This window comes from Gavia stellata, chromosome 25 (genome assembly GCF_030936135.1).
Source record: "Gavia stellata isolate bGavSte3 chromosome 25, bGavSte3.hap2, whole genome shotgun sequence".
NCBI lineage: Eukaryota > Metazoa > Chordata > Aves > Gaviiformes > Gaviidae > Gavia > Gavia stellata.
In genome coordinates, this window is record NC_082618.1 from 5,272,489 (window position 1) to 5,289,299 (window position 16,811).

The 16,811-nt window shown below is 41.2% G+C and overlaps 1 protein-coding gene across 6 annotated transcripts in view; it reads left to right on the plus strand.

Moving 5' to 3' along the window:
- The window catches only part of CUX1 (cut like homeobox 1), a 285,116-nt gene that overhangs the window by 202,814 nt on the left and 65,491 nt on the right, over positions 1-16,811 (plus strand). For 5 of the 6 annotated variants that reach the window (XM_059829439.1, XM_059829440.1, XM_059829443.1 and 2 more), the window contains 2 exons: positions 3,257-3,305; positions 4,340-4,436. In XM_059829439.1, coding sequence (XP_059685422.1) covers positions 3,257-3,305; positions 4,340-4,436 — 146 coding nt within the window. Of the gene's footprint in view, positions 1-3,256; positions 3,306-4,339; positions 4,437-5,534; positions 6,207-7,202; positions 7,269-8,633; positions 8,736-10,991; positions 11,819-13,260; positions 13,427-14,073; positions 14,131-16,811 lie in introns of all 6 variants that reach the window. The other variant, XM_059829438.1, reaches the window with a different exon arrangement.

The following is a 16,811-nucleotide window of genomic DNA, read 5'->3' on the forward strand; positions in this document are numbered from 1 at the left end:
TGAGCTGCTCATGATGCACAGACACACCAAGAAAAAAGATATCTTGTCAGTAAGGAAGAAAGAGAATAAACTTCTCCATTGTTTTGGCACTGATGTGTTTTCCTTAATCCTCCCAAGGATGTTAAAGACATTCTAGGCTGAGGGATCTCAATATCAGCCATCTTCTAACCTTGGAGGAACTTAACTAGGTCCACGTCAAGATCTGGGGCAGGAGAATTCCTTGCTTTCTGCATTGGCTTTTGTGCCAAATGGCTTTTAAACCTATTTTTGAGATCTGAGAGATCTGTGTGTCCTTTCAGTTCCCTCTCAAGTGATACGACAGTGCTAACCCTCCTGCCTTTACAGTCGGAATCATACAAACAGAAAGTCGAGCTGTCCCAATGCACACTTGCTTTAGAGTAAGATCTTTCAAGTCGTCTTAGATGTGCAGATTCAAGTCACAAGACTATTCCTTTAAAAAGCAGATAACTGATCTTGAGCAGCAGGTTGAGTTCAGATCTCATGGGCAAAGATATTCCTGGAATCCAAAGGGGAAATGTTTTGCTTCCTTGTATTGCTGAGGAAAATGTCTCTTTTGTGACACATTTGGAGAGTCATTTCTGACATGTTTAACTTTTACATTTCTTGAAAAAATGAACCTGCTGTAGTGAATATTCCTCCAATGGCAATTTGAGATACCATCAACCTGGGTTTTAGTATATTTGGGGTTTTAAGTGTATAGGAAATTACCTGTGACATTGCCAGAAGGCTATTTCAGGTAGCAAAGAATCCACTTTAAGTAGGCAGGGGTCAGCAGGTTTCCAAGCAAGGTTTGAATACGCATGCCTGCTCCAAGCTCACTGAAAAATGCAGCTGCTGCAAGGTTCAGGATCCTTTCTGAAGGTCCCAGCTGGCAGCAAGTGCTCAGAACCAAAATGCATTGGAAGAGCAGCCTGTGCAAGTGGAGGGCACAACAGGATCAGGGCTTTAAAGGCAGACTTTTGGTGCCGAGAACCTGATATACACACTAAATACGTTCAGGCTTACTTGGCACTTCCGACTGGTTTCAGCCTGCTTCTGTAGGCAGCACGGTAGTGGTCAGAGCACGTCATGCGCGCTCCTCCGAGAGCGGGCAGCTTCTTTTGCTTTAGTCTCATCCAGAAGGAACGCGGTTGGTATGCTCCAGGACTGCCCTGCGTGGCAAACCGAAGTGTGGTAAGTGGGGATTACTGGGAGACCTGTGTCGCAAGTGTACTGCTGGTCTGAACTGAAATGGGAGAAGCACCTGGGATTTGCCATGGGAATTTTGCCACATGATAATTTGCTGTTACAAATCGTTTTTTTTAAAGTTCAGATGGATCTCCTTATTTGAGCATCATAGAATCACAGAATCACAGCATCACTAAGGTTGGAAAAGACCTGTAAGACCATCAAGTCCAACCATCACCCCAACCCCACCATGCCCACTAAACCATGTCCCACAGTGCCACGTCCACACGTTCCTTGAACCCCTCCAGTGATGGTGACTCCACCACCTCCCTGGGCAGCCTCTTCCAATGCTTCACCACTCTCTCAGTAAAGAAATTTTTCCTAATATCCAGCCTGAACCTCCCCTGGCGCAACTTGAGGCCATTTCCTCTTGTCCTGACATTTATCACTTGGGAGAAGAGACCAACACCCACCTCCCCACAACCCCCTTTCAGGTAGTTGTAGAGAGCGATGAGGTCTCCCCTCAGCCTCCTCTTCTCCAGGATCTTTAAGTTCGAGCCATTCATGCACAACCTCTCTCTTTGACTGGCATGACTCCATTAATAGCAGAAAAGAGGCACTTTTGCATGTGGGTGAGCTGTTGTGCCCACATAAAACAGAGTCTTCACAGCATTACTTTATGTGCTTGTGTATCGGATGACGGCTGTAATCTGCAGCGATTTCAGCTGGCAAGAGGTGACATCCAGTGCTGCTCTATGATGAAACTGATGGCCAGAATTTTGTGATTTTATTAATTACTATATTTGTAGGAGTGCCAGTTAGAATTGACACTGTATGCAACAAGTATGCACAGATGCAAAATATGTGAGGTTTCTGTCTCAGAATGACTTTTTTTTCTTGGATTTGCTATGATTTTGTGTGATCTTGAGTGAGTCACTGAGGCCACTGATTTCCAGAGTGCCACTTAATGGACATCTAATTCTGGATTAATGCACGGACAGATTTCTAGAGGAGCTGGACGCCACGTGGTCTGCGGCAGTTAATGGGTGCTGGGGGCCTGGCTGAATCCTAGTGGCATCCAGAACTAGTCCCTGCGTGTTAATACTGGCCTTCTGCATTCTTCGACTCAGTTTCCACATTTAATACGTGGTTAAACATATTCTCCCTGCCTCACAAAGTTCCTGGTGCTTTATACGTGAAAGATGCTGTATAAACACCGTCTAGATCTGTTGATGTATTTCTCTTCAACAAACGAATGTCATCTTTGTACGATGAGAAGCTGAAATCATTTATTGCTTCAGTCTGAGGAACTTCACGTCCTGCCTGCAGCAGGCCTATTTAAAAAAATTTATAAGACAAAGCATGGTAATAAGTTTGTATTCCTGTAAGATTCTCGTTTGCCAGACGACACAACTCTAACTGAAAGACTTTGAAGGGAGGCGTCCTTTGACCGCTCAGTATTTATATAAAATATTGACGATGAGACTATCAGATTCTTCTCTTAATGTACTTATAAATATTTGGATCTTTCATATTTCTTAAGAAATATTGTGCCATTGTGTCTTCTCTTTGCCATAGAACTAGGAGGTTATTAAAATGAAAAACTGCCTTTTAGCCTGTAGTGTCTTGGTCGGGAAGATTATTTGTGCATATTTTCCTTGATATGTGAGCTGGTGTATATTATATAAAGTACTGTAACTGTGGTGGTGATTCCCCTGTTTTGTTCCTTTGCTACAACTTTTTCATTCCCTTCAAGCTTCACAGATAAATTTATATCGCTTCTGACAGCTTAAAATGTTATATCCTTATTAACCTTTAAATTTACGCTTTAAACTGGCCTTGTGGGATTGCATATGGAATGATTTAGATGACGCTCGAGAAAATTTTCTCTATCTGATAACTAGTTTGAATAGTTATTCTATATTCATTATGAGGCTGTGTAACTGCAAGGAAAGTTGTTATCACTTGTAGTGTTGCTGGAGAGTAGGAAATGATAATGTTAGTGCTCATTAGTGCAGTTGTTATGAAAAGAAGAAATAGAAAATAATTTTTTTTCTGCCTTCCACAGTATCTTGAAATCCATGGAGTTTGCACCATCTGAAAGCTCTGGTGCGCAGGTACTGAACCTACTTTTGTCTTCTTAATTACTTCAGCAGTTCAGTTAATTAACAAAAATTTTGTCTTGCAATTTGTTGGTGTTGCATAGAGAATTTCCTGTTGATGTTGAGACATATGGCTTGATCATCATTTTCCTGATGTTTTCTTACGTAAAAAGCTGAACTGAACATTTTTTGCCTATTAATTTCTTTTAAGTGGTCAAGGACAAAGAATGATGTTTCAGCTGTGCCGGAGTGGATAACCATAATGTTGTGAAATTGAGTCTCTGAAAGATACTCGAGTCAGTGCATAGCCACGATGAGATTTGCGTGTTTCTTGTACTGACAGTACGCTGAGCAAGGATTTTAGCATTTTTAAGTCTTTGTTAGCCTTGAAAATAATGTTCACAAAAGAAAACAAACCTTTGAGCACTGAGAAAGCAGGAGAAAGCTCTGCTATTCCAGCAAATTAATCTTACTGAAGTTTAATTGTTATAAATTAAATTCCTGCTTCTGAAATCTGAACTGAATATCAATATACTGGGATTAATTTTCAATATGTTTTTTAATGATCAGGGGTTAGCTATTTAGGGAAAGGTAAATGGCAGGTTTCTGTGACTGATTTTATTTTTGAACAAACTGTTTATGCTGAAACGCAGCACTTCAAGGAAATGCTTAACTTGGGTCAGTTGACCTAGAAGAAATAATATAATCTTAACTCCTATTTTAATGAGATTAAAAGAAGTCTACAGCTTTTGAATTTGAAAGCTTGCCAGGACCATTTTCAAATAAGTGGGATTAAGACAATGTTCCGTTACACATTCCAAAATAATGCAGAATTGATGAATGATTTACAATGAAAATTAAACAGTGACTCTCTTCTATGGCTCATGTAGGAGCACTGAGTGATTCCTGCAAATATATGCATGGTGAATTCCCTAGCTGCGTTCATAGCAGAAATGAGCACTTGTTTTCTTCTTCTGAAATCCTTTTTAGTGCCTGAGTGAGACTCTTAATGCTTTTAGAAACAAACCTCCCACTTTGATTTTCTTTAGGATGCATCTAAACCGCTGGAGGTGCTGCTGCTGGAGAAGAACCGCTCCTTGCAGTCGGAGAACGCCACGCTGCGTATCACAAATAGTGACCTGAGTGGTAGGTTGACACGATTTTCAGCTATTTTGGTTGGTTTGCTGTCTTGTAGAGGGAGGGAGGGCTGACTGAGAGATGAATGTCTGAGCTAATGCGTGGCAGAAAGATTAACAGGCAACAGGAACACTGAATAATGTTTGGTTTCTGCAGTTTCATAGGCTGGATAATAAAATAAAGCTCGGAGACCTCAGAGAGTCTTTAAAGGTTAGGAAAGAGAGGCATTACGAGATGTACCAAGTGGTAGCATTTGAGGCTGTCTTCTGTTTTGGGAACAAATTCATCCGTGGCACCAGAAGTCTCTTCCCCCACACACAATGTTATGCAGAATGTTTGCATGTGGAACACAATAATCTTCCTGTCTGATACACTTAGATATACTACCAGCAGGTCAGCTTGGAAAAACAAAATACTTTCTTTTTAGCGAAGTGTGTTTGCCGTTTAGCTTTCCTAATGTGGGCTTTTTACATCTTGTGTGCGCATTTTTTAAATGGCAAGTCATGGAATTTCCAGATCCTTGAATGCTTATGGTTTTTGCAGCTGGAAGAAAGTTAAAAGTTGCCACTGGCCCTGGGATTACTGAATTCTGAAGCGTTTTATGACTTTAACTGAGTGATCTTGGTGCATCCACCTAATGGTGATTCCTTTATTCAAATTGGTTTGTTCCAAAATGTAAATGTTTGCTGCATTTGGGTTCAGTCAGGTCCAATGAGTAATGTCTTGAATGAGAGACAACAAAGCGACTTGCTGTCTGTAACTGCATTTATTTTAAATGTATAACTGCACTTCATGTAATTGTTCTAGTTTTAATGTTTGTAAGGGGGATTCTCCAGGCTGCAACATACAAGAAAGGTGCAAACATGAAATGCATGTTGTTTGTTTTGGGGGCCTTGTTTGGCTTATTAAAATTTCAATTATGGAAAAAAAAAAAAAAGAAAAAAGAAAACAAACAAAAAACAAAACGAAAACAAAAATCCTACCGCCACTTCATTGGCCCTTGTAAATCTGCACTTTTTCCCTTTGCGGGGCAAACTTTGCATTTTTTTATCTTGGTTTTTCCCTCTTTGATCCCCCATAATGCATTATGTTTGACCTTCCTTGTAGGGTCAGCCAGGAGAAAAGGGAAAGACCAGCCTGAGAGTCAGCGTCCTGCAACCTTGCCGGCCTCCCCTCCTTCTCAGTTGCTCCGCAACGCGGGGGAGCAGGCTTCCAATACTAATGGTACACACCAGTTCTCACCAACGGGTTTAAGTCAAGACTTTTTCAGCTCATCCCTGGCGAGCCCCAGCTTACCCCTGGCCTCCACAGGAAAATTTGCACTAAACTCTCTCCTCCAGCGACAGCTAATGCAGTCCTTCTACTCCAAGGCAATGCAGGAAGCAGGAAGCACAAGCATGATTTTTTCAACAGGTCCTTACAGCACAAACTCCATATCTTCCCAAAGTCCATTACAACAAAGTCCGGACGTAAATGGCATGGCCCCGTCTCCCAGCCAGTCAGAAAGTGCTGGGAGCATCTCTGAAGGCGAGGAGATAGACACGGCCGAAATTGCACGTCAGGTGAAAGAGCAATTGATCAAGCACAATATTGGACAGCGGATATTTGGACATTATGTGTTGGGACTGTCGCAAGGGTCTGTGAGCGAGATACTAGCCCGGCCAAAGCCATGGAATAAACTGACTGTGAGAGGCAAGGAACCATTTCATAAGATGAAGCAGTTCCTCTCGGACGAGCAGAACATCTTGGCTCTTCGCAGCATCCAGGGTAGACAAAGAGGTAAGCGCACGCCGGCCGAGGGTCTGGCCCTATTTTCCTGTTAGATACAAGCGTTAAAAATTGGAAGCTTCCCTGTACGGGGCCGTTTGTGTGTTGCTGCTGTTTCCACCTGAGTCAGATGTCAGGTACAGAAAGTACATCTTTCTAACTCTGCTTTTCAGCACTCAAACAGGTCAGTATCTTTGCTTTTGCTTTTTTTAGCCGCTGACCTGTGTTTGTCAGCAGGAGCAAGCAGCAGGGACGCTTCCATCCCTCGCTTCCCAATAGCTCCATGTCAGAGCTAAATACAGAGTGAAAAGGGTCAGTAGCTACGAAGGGTATCAGCCCTCAGAAATGCTTGAAAATTTTTATTTGGGGTTGTTCATTGAGACCAGACTTTTGTTGTGTCTTGTGTGATTATTTTTTTCCCAAAGTGTTCTGACAAAGTATCATAGGTGATGCATGAGATGAGTAATTAAAAAACAATCCTAACTTAAAGCAGCTTTGCATATTTAAGGCAGTGATTTTAAGAAAATAACATGCATTTTATTGTGATTCATCTTAAGCGAAGACTGAGATTTACATTTAGAGAAACTGCAGAGTAAGTTGTTTACAGTCAAGAAATATTGGAAAGGACAGGCAGGATTTTCCAAGATTTTGTTTAATTGAAAGCGCACACTGTTAGATTTATAATCTGTTCTTCCTTTTGATGATTGTACTTGAGGGGATTATCTGCCCATCTTTAACCTCTTCATTTTTGGTATCTCTAGACATTTATTTATATCTGTCTAATCTCCTTTCCGAACGTAGCTGTAATCTTTATTAACAAATCAGCCAGCCTTGCTTCTTCCAAAGTAGCCAGCTCCTCCAGCGCTCAGCCAAAGGCTCGAGGGGGCGAGGACAGCTCGAACCCTCGCGTTCAGAGACAGGCTGCTAGCTTCTCATGTCACACAGCCCGTGATGTCAGAGCAACCATCCCCTGATTGTTTTGTTCTTACCAAACTTGTTTTTCAACAGAGAATCCAGGCCAGAACCTGAACAGACTATTTCAGGAAGTACCGAAACGAAGAAATGGGTCTGAAGGTACGTCACAGGCAGGTGTTTTTCTTTGCAGTCAATACCTAGGAAGTGGAGTGTGCTTTAGCTGTGTGTTTCCTTAAAACTGTGCAGTTTGATTCTGGCCTGGAATCTGATAGAAAAACAGACAGTAAGTATAAAACAAACCATGGGTTAGACGAACACTTTGCTTTTTCTAATTCTGCTGCTGCTGTACTAACGTAACCCTGTTTGGATACTTTTTCCACTCCCAAACCTCACTGCGTACGCAGATAAAAAGAGATAAGTGATAGAAGTGGCTTTATAAAATCATCAGATCTATTGAAATGCTCTCTTTGCTATTTTTGTGATTTTGGAGGGAGAAGGTTGCACAAGTACGTATAATCCAACATCAATCGCATACTGCTTCTGCTCTAGATTTACTTCTTTCTTCTCATGGGTCTTATGTTGACAAATACACTTTACTACGCTGTTCAATTAGTGTGATACTTACTCCAGTGTGGTGTATGAAAAAGATAGCAAGATTAGTGCACATCAGATGGATAAATTATCACTGAACAGGAAGTACAAACGTTTTTCTTCGTTATAGATTAGTGGCAGAATTTTTCTTTTAGCAAGGCGAGAGGAAGAAAAGACAAAAACCAGGTATCCCGAAACTCTGTAGTTATTTTTACTCCAGTCAGAAGTTAGCTAGCTCACTTACAAATCATAATCTCGTAACAAAAAGCACAGTTAAGTGCAATAGCATTCACAGTCATAGTTTTCCCTCCTTTTTCCTCCCCTTAGTGGTTAAAAAAACCAAAGCAAAAGCAAACAACCAAGTAATAGCTTTTAGCTGGAGAGTACTTCAAATGGTATCTGCGTTTAAATGACTGTTTCTCTTAATGTATTAACCTCTAGAAAGTTAAAAATTATTTTTATCTAGTTACTTTTTAATTCTGTTTTGGGCTGAATGTATACTCATCCTACTGTGCCTAGCAGCTGATGCAATTTTTAAGGTGATTCCTGATCTCATGTTTTTAGCTTTCTTCCTTTCCCCTCTGGTTCTTTTCCCTTCTGTTTCCTCTCCCCCTCCAAAAAAAAGAAAAGGAAAAAAAATAGACCTATATATGTTATCCTGGGAATGGAGTATATGAGCACCTAGTTCCTCCTCTGATGATGTCAGTGTTCTCATCGTTGCAGTGCAGCTAGCGGGCAGGCTTTTGCACAACGACGATATTTTTCTTTTATTACGTTACGTACATTCTTGGTGTTGTAAATGTAAAGGTCCTATGTAAACTGTTGTCAGGTCGTGCTGGTGGTATATCAGTATATACTGTCTGTCTTTGTGTTAAAAAACAACCAAACAAATAAAAGTTTTCCCAGTGTCATTAGTTTTGTTTTCTTCTTCAGGTAATATAACCACAAGAATCCGAACCACAGAGACTGGCTCTGATGAAGCCATCAAATCCATTCTCGAACAAGCCAAAAGGGAGCTGCAAGTACAGAAAACAGGTACGATCTCATTTTGTCTCTTGCTCCTTTTATTTCAGAATTTAATTAAAACAATTACCATGAGCTTTCTGGTCAGTTAATTATATTCTTAAAACCTTGAATGTAGGTTTGAAGAGCCTTTTTTTTGTCTTTTTTTCAAATATTTAGTGGAGTTGTTTCTGTCTCTAAGGCAGCCCAAGTTAAGGTTACGTGTGTCACGGCCTGGCAGGGTCTCTGCTCAGCACTCTGCCCGCTCTGCTCTGCCCCGCTGCCGGGGGAGCGAGGCTGTGAGGTTTCTAAACGCCTTTTTTCCAAGTGCAGAGCTCTGCCTTCTTTACACCACTCCAGACCTGCAGGCACTCACTCTGCAGGACGAACCTACAAAATCCTTTCTTCTACCGGTTTGCTCCTTGGAAAAGGGAATGGCTCCTGCTTTCTCTTCCATCTCACTCAGGCCCCAGGGACACAACTGCATGGGAGAGGGAACTGAATGGGTTTGTCAGGGTGAAGGTCACGACCTAGCCAGCAATTACCAGTCACATAGTACCATCGTGCTGTGGACATCGTGTACTGGAATTGCAATATAGACAAACTCAGTTCTAACTTCTACGTGACTTTATTTTTGGTTACGGACTGTGTTCAGTGAATGAACTGGCAAATCCAAAAAGCATTTCCTTTTCAAAAAACGTCATTAGTTTAACATCTTGGCCCGAGATAAGTTTAATTTCTCATTGTGTGCTGTCATGTAGTTAACATTTCTATCTAGTCCATAGCCTTCCCAACTTTCCAGCACTGCTAAAGGGCTAATGCTGAAGTAGAGAGTACTGTGCATTACTTCTCTTTCATTTTTTAAAGTAAATACTGATTGACAGTTTTGGATACTTGTCTTTTAAATAAAAACTAAGCTAATCTCATGGCAAAATAAAAGAGACTAGTTAATATACGATTTGAATAATATGACTTCATACCAGTAATGATTGCGTAGAGAAAAATGTGGGCTGTGTGCAGGAAGCTGCAAGCACGTTATTCAGTAGCATGTTTCAGCTGAGCATCTCAGACTTCCTTTCAAGTATTAATTCCGCCTCAAAACACCCTATGAAACCAGTAGATAAAACAGAAGAGATGGTCCCTCTGTCTTTTTTCCCATTTGTTACCTTTTCATGTATTTTACAGTGTGTGAGAGGAAGGAATGTAGGGAGGCAAATTCGGAAATGTATTCAGATGAGGCATAAAATTACTAGAGCAATATGCAGCGTGTTTCAAACCTTACTTCACTTTGAGGCCACTTCTTGCAGTGTGTGGGTTCCCTGTTGCTATCTAGTGCTTCACTTTCCCCATTCTTTGTAGAGTAGCTTTCAGAGGAATTGGTTTTCAAGCACTGGGGACCTCAGTGGAGACTAACGTAAATGGAAACAGATGCCATTGCAAAAACCTTCTGGCTCTGCAGAGATAATTCAACACCCACGTTCCAATCTCTGCTCATCCCTGACTGCTGCAGTGCAGCCACACGAGTCCTGGCTCACCACTGAAATACTGCATTTAGGTGTTACCTCTTCTGAAGGCGCCCGTGGCTCCATTCCAGGGCTTCGGATAAGGCAGAGAGTGATGGCCAGGCGTCAGCCTGATTTTTGTAGAGCTGTTTATTTCAGTGGTTGGGACCATGGGACAAGAAAACAGGAAGCAGGAGCATATTTACCTTGTCAAATGAAATAATGCAGTCTCTTACTAAAGTTCTTGCTTTGTTGTAATTTGTGTGTTATGTTTTTGGAGTTAAAAGGACTCACCTTATTTCTATTGTAAGAGGGTGTTAACAGTCCATCCAGGTGAATGCAGCTGTGTTCAGTTTTGAGTCTGTGTTATGATTCATTTGTGGAGATAGAGAGAAGTGAAAGGTTAAATAACTTTGCAAATGGAACCATAAAATGTTACTGAGCACTTGGGGGTGGGGGGAGGAAGAGGTGAAGGCTTGGTTTTCAAAGGCATTTATTTGAAATTTTTTACAATGGTGGAAAACATGCAAGTAGTACTAGACTTCTGCAGTTGAGTCTGTGCGTGCACATGTCCAGCCCTTTGGCAACTATAAAAGTTTTCCATTGAAGAACTTTGGAAATGTTACCTTATTTTGAAAAGTGCAGATCTTCGCTTAGTGAAAACTCCTCCCTCCCCTCCAGAAATGTATTGCAGCCCTTTTTCTGACAGGGAAGTATGTACAGTAGCGCATGTTGAATATAAAGCATATTCCTCTGTTGCATTTAGTCTTTTGGTTGTTTTTCATAGCTGAGCCGGCTCAGCCGCCTTCTGCATCTAGCAGTGGCAATTCTGATGATGCTATTCGATCCATTCTGCAACAAGCCCGACGCGAAATGGAGGCACAGCAGGCTGCCCTTGAACCTGCCTTAAAAACACCACCTTTATCTCAAGCTGACATTTCTATCCTGTCCCCCAAACTAGTATCTACACCTGCAATGTCTTCGGTTTCCAGCTATTCTCCTTTGGCCATATCCCTGAAGAAACATTCATCTGTCACTGATTCCAGTATCTCTGCATTGCAGAACCTCTCTGGGCTCAAAAAGGAGCCTCAGGAGGCACCTGGTTTAGAGCTTCATGGAATAAGTGATTCTGCCCAGGGTATGTTGAGGCATGTTAAAAATGAGTTGGGACGTGGTGGTGTTTGGAAGGACCATTGGTGGAATACTGTGCAGCATGAGAGAAGAAATACAGCTCTTCCTGAAGATATAAAAGTTGAGGAAGCCAGTGGTGGAAAAGAAAAGGTCAGCAATCAGACTAGGCCAGATCGTAGCCAGCTCCAAGGACCATCTTCTTCAGAGTATTGGAAAGAGTGGCCAAACGCTGAATCTCCGTACTCCCAGAGTTCTGAATTGAGCATGACTGGGGCGAGTCGCAGTGAGACGCCACAAAATAGCCCCCTCCCTTCATCCCCTATCGTGTCTTTGTCAAAGCCATCCAAACCTTCAGTTCCTCCACTGACACCCGAGCAGTATGAGATTTATATGTACCAGGAGGTGGATACGATAGAGCTAACGCGGCAGGTCAAAGAAAAGCTAGCAAAGAATGGCATCTGCCAAAGGATCTTTGGGGAAAAGGTAAAGAACTGGTTCTCTCTTGTTACACCAGTATTGTGAATGTGCGTTGTGCTCCCTGCGCTGGTACGGAGCTCAGTTTGACGGAGGGGGATATGCCACATAATGTCTTACGGAAAAATGTTTTTGCTTCATATGTTACGTGTTTAAAAAATAAGCTCACAAAGGGAAGTACTAATTTTCCTCTATTTTGTGAATTGCATAGGTTTTTATACAAAGATTGGCTTCAGCCACTTGTAATTAGAAATGAGGCCCCTGAGTTTAGAAGCATTGAAAGCTGAAGCAAACGTTATTGAGACTCAATATTTCATGCTTAATGTAATGAATTCATGGAATATTTGAGTAATACCATTGTCATGACTAGAGAGTCTTAAATTTGTTGTAAGTGAAGATTATGGACACAAGAGCATTTTTCCTTTTTTTTAATATTTGGAAATGTGCACAAGGGTATTTAAACAAACACACGGAAAGTCCCCTACTTCTCCTTAGTCTTAAGTCAAGAATTTGCAGTCATTTCTTACACCTGGTGCTTGGTATCTTAGCGTGCTTTCAGGCGTTTTTGAGCAATGTTTGATTACAGATACGCGTTGCACAATAAGGCTTTCTGAAGTTCTCACGTTGTGGGCCCTAAGCATTGAACACGTGGGATTTCAGGGGGGTCCCCAACCACCAGAACACACTTCTCAGGCTATAGGAAGTGGTGGGCATCTGGTGTTTCTTCTTCCGATAAAGAATTGAATCAATGTAATAGTATAATAGGAGCTGGCATCGCGCTGTTACCTTTTCACTAAGATGTAAAATGAAAAGCCTGACCTCTTGGGGTCGTTAAAGATCCCGTGGCAGCTTTCATTAAGTATGATTTTTAACCCCTGTACCTGTGCTGAATTCCAGGCAAGTAATTGCATTCTGCCTGTCTGAAATTCCGCCTTTGCTGCAGTCGGCTGTATTCTTAAATATTTACTTACGTGAAGCAGCTGCTGCTACAGGTGAAAACACACATCGTTATAATTCATACCAAAAAAAAAAAAATCAACCAAATATAGGCCTAGTCTCAAAAGTCCCAATTATTTTTGTTTGAGAACAAAATACATGCCAATCATTTCCTGTTTAATCTGCCTGTGTGTGCCTGGACTCTGTGTTTTTCCTGTTGGAACTGATGAAACTCTTTGACACAAAATATGAAAAGCATGCAAATCTCGCACCATCATTTTACCGTTTGTGCTGCTGCTCCGTTCCTGCAGGAAAAAACCCATGCTCCAGAAGGAAACCACGGCAGGAGAAAAGCATTTCCATCACCTACCTACAGATGTCATTTTGCAGTTTTACTAATTGTCCATATAAAACCTGTTTGAGCGATATAGCAGTAAAGGAAACCAAAGTGACTTAAATTACCCCCCTTCCACATCAAATGTGTTAACGTGCCGTTCTTGGTTGCTTCACTTCAGGTATTGGGGCTGTCCCAAGGAAGTGTCAGTGACATGCTCTCCAGGCCAAAGCCATGGAGTAAATTGACCCAAAAAGGCCGAGAACCATTTATTCGTATGCAGCTCTGGTTGAATGGTGAGCTGGGACAGTGTGTCCTGCCTGCACAAGGGCAGCAACAAGGACAAGGTAATTAAAATTCCACTATGTTGTTTGAGTTGAGGAGGAGGAAATACTTCTTTTTTGTCTTCTAAATTTGCAGTAAGCGAGACTTGCGCCCGGCGCTAGTCCAGGCGTTAATGGAAGTGGCAGCGTCCACCCTCGCAGCCCGGCCGGTCCCTAGGGAAGACGCGCTGGGAATGTTTACGAACGAAGCACTCGTTTATGCGTAATTGATAAGCAGCAGTTATCAAGTTCCTAATTAGGATGATGTTATCTAGGCATGAATATGATACGTAATTCAAAAAATTTTGGCCAAAGAGCTGGAAAATCTTGTGCGCTGTTTTCTAGGGTTGCATAGGGGATTTTTATTGTTCCTAGGAGAATATCGATTGCTTTCTCAGGAGGTGAGCTAGAAGAAATAAGCTTTAAAGGGGGAATGCTGTGTTGCAATTACGCTTTTATTGTGGCGCTCTCTTATCCTAATACCTATTGATACCGAAAGGCCAGACTAGAGTTTGGCCTCGTTTGTACCCTTATAATGCCACTGACTTAAATGAGCAGCGTGCCCTTGCCGAGATAAGCGGTTTGCTATTTGTTGAGCCTGCTTACTGTTTAGTTTGTGGTTTGGCATCTCCTTTTATTGTTCCCTGATTTTCCTCTCCTCTCTTATCTAGTCCTTCACTCTGTGACATCATTACAGGATTCCCTACAGCAGGGATGTGCAAGCTCAGGTAATCAGCTGGTTTCAATGATTTGCTCTGAAATAATTCTCTGTGCTTTTGTTACGTTTCTTTTGCTTTGATGCCGAGAGGTTTCTCGCGTTTTGTTGTACCATACAGGAGACCCTTCAATTTTTTTATTAACACAGTTAATTCCTCATTCCCTCCTTGTTGCTATGGCAGATGTAGGGAGTACACATATTTAGCTGCATATATTAGGTAAAGAGACTCTGTCTGATCTTAGAGATCATTGGCTCTGTAGGGTTTTTTTTACCGTAGTTCAGCTTATCAACTTGACATGTGACAATGGCTGTAAAACAAGCCTTTCGTTTGTAATGTGATCTACATACTCCAGCTGCCTTCCTTGCTGGCATATTTTTCTTCCACTTCCATTTGCACAAAATCTGCTTTGTTAATTTGAAGGTGAGGAAAAGACCATGTTACGTCTTTCTTTTTCAAGCTTCGTTAAATATTCCAAGCCGACCTTTTTTTCTCCCTTCCCTTTCTGTTTGCAAAAAAGCAGATGCAGCAAAGATGAGTGTCAAAGAGAAGTGAATTGCTAAAGGTTTTATAAGATGGCCACAGTATAGGAAGGAGGCTGGAGCAGAACAGCTGTGTTCCTGCTGTTAGATACCAAACGCTACCCACACAGACTTTTTACCAATGATACGCTTAACTGACGTAAACCACTCGGGCTGTTTTGTACTCTAGAAAAATACTTGTGCCCCACTCTGTGCTTACAGCCAGTGCCCTGTATTGGAGAATTATTGCATTTCAGGATACAGAGAAGGATGGGTTGTGTTCTTCTTCCACCTTTCTGCCATTCTGAAACACTCTTTTTTTTCTGGAGCTTGCTGGGCTTATTCTGAATATCCCAACCAAACTGCTTTTTCTCTCTACTGGGAAACTATTTTGCATTCTAAAAGATTTTACTAGAAGAAAATCCGTGATGCTATTCAGTCCACGTTTTTCTTAAGAAGAACGGTTGAAAATAAATAGATAAAAGCAGAAAAAAAATGCCCCTGGTAAAAACAAGCCATGAAAACAAAACCAAAATGGGAAAAAATTATTTGCAATCATAGGGCTATTGTTACTTATAGCCAAGCATTTAGCGAACATGGAAATTTCCTGCGACGTTTTATACACTGCTGTTCATTAAAAGCGTGCCATCGACTACTTTCTTGTAGCTATGCAAGAGTAACTGTTACAGTTATAAATGCCTAAGACAGCATGGAAAATATGAGTAATTAATTGTAGCCATTTTAAGAGGAATTTGAAATCAGAGGAGCTGGGAAAAGGCTGCATTGTTATTGCTAATCATCATATTTATGACTAACTGTAATTAGAAAAGATTGAAAGACAAGCCCATAGTATTAAAATCCAACCACCTTATGGATTCCCGTGAGGATCGCTGGTAGCTGCAAGTGATTTCCTTCAGGAAGTTCAGTTTTGCTGCCGTGATATTTTGCTCCCCTCCCACACTCCCAATCACGTTTGTCAGTTCCTGCCCTTGAGCTAATATTTTGTGAGGCAACACGTTCCTATCAGCTAATACAATCATATTATTGATGATCGCCCTCCTTCTTCCCTTAAAGCAGACTTACAAATGAGAAAATGGGCTCGTGCCCTTTTCTTCCTCCTTTCCGATGATTAAAAATAAAATTGTTGTACAAGATGTTCTTTTCTTGGTGCCTTTCTCTGTATAAAGGAATAAGGAAGGTTGTGACACCACACAGAATGAAAGAGCGAAACCAAGTTATTTGAATGAGGAAGGGCAGTTTGGTAATTTTCTTTTATTAGCAGCTGTTCTGTAATTAAAAGCGCAGCAAACAGTTCGGAAAAGGTAATAATAATTATGCATTTGTGAAAGATCCTCCACTCCGGGGCAGGAAAAAAAGAAGACAGCTCCAATTTTCTGGTCTTCTGAGACGTTTCCCAGGAAAATCAAGGCAGAAAAGGTTGCATACTTGTAATTTTAAAACAGAAATTAATCAGGACAATTTTAAAACGAGAAAAGGTCTGGAGCCTTTTCCATGTAATATAATTGGCTTGGAACTTGTTGAATGCATGAAGGGAAAGAAGTGAAATTAAACTAATACATTCAGTGGCTCCTGAGTGCCTTGCCAAGAAGGTCTTCAGTGTACAGAGTGTCAACATGCATAGTAACGTCTCAAACTTTTATTAGCTGTGAGTATTTTCATTACCGTTTGGCACTACTCTATCAAACTAGCAAGATTTTCTGGATTTCTGACCCAGTTAGTTACACTTCTAGATCACAAGGTTTTGAGTAACACCTCATTCATGAAAATCTGTTCTTCTGTCCAGTACTTTTCCATTGTCACACGTGGACAGATGGACCCGTCAGTCTTCTATATGTAAGGATGAATGGATAAGCATTTTTTTTATATATATATATATATATATATATATGTATTTTGAGATAGCAAAGAGAAGGCAGGCTCATTTTTCTTCTTTGCAAGCTGTAGTTATGAATATTCAAAAAACACTGTCTATACCAGAATTACAACCAGATACATAGATCTGTATTTTCTGCCTGTGACCTTTCGTCAAGGCTTTGGTGATTTTGTGCAAGTTTCAGTGAACATGTTTTACACAAAAATGGTGCCTGTACCCTAGGTGGTCAAAAATAGTATCACTGTACCTTTTCCAACATTTTTTCTGTGTATTTCTTT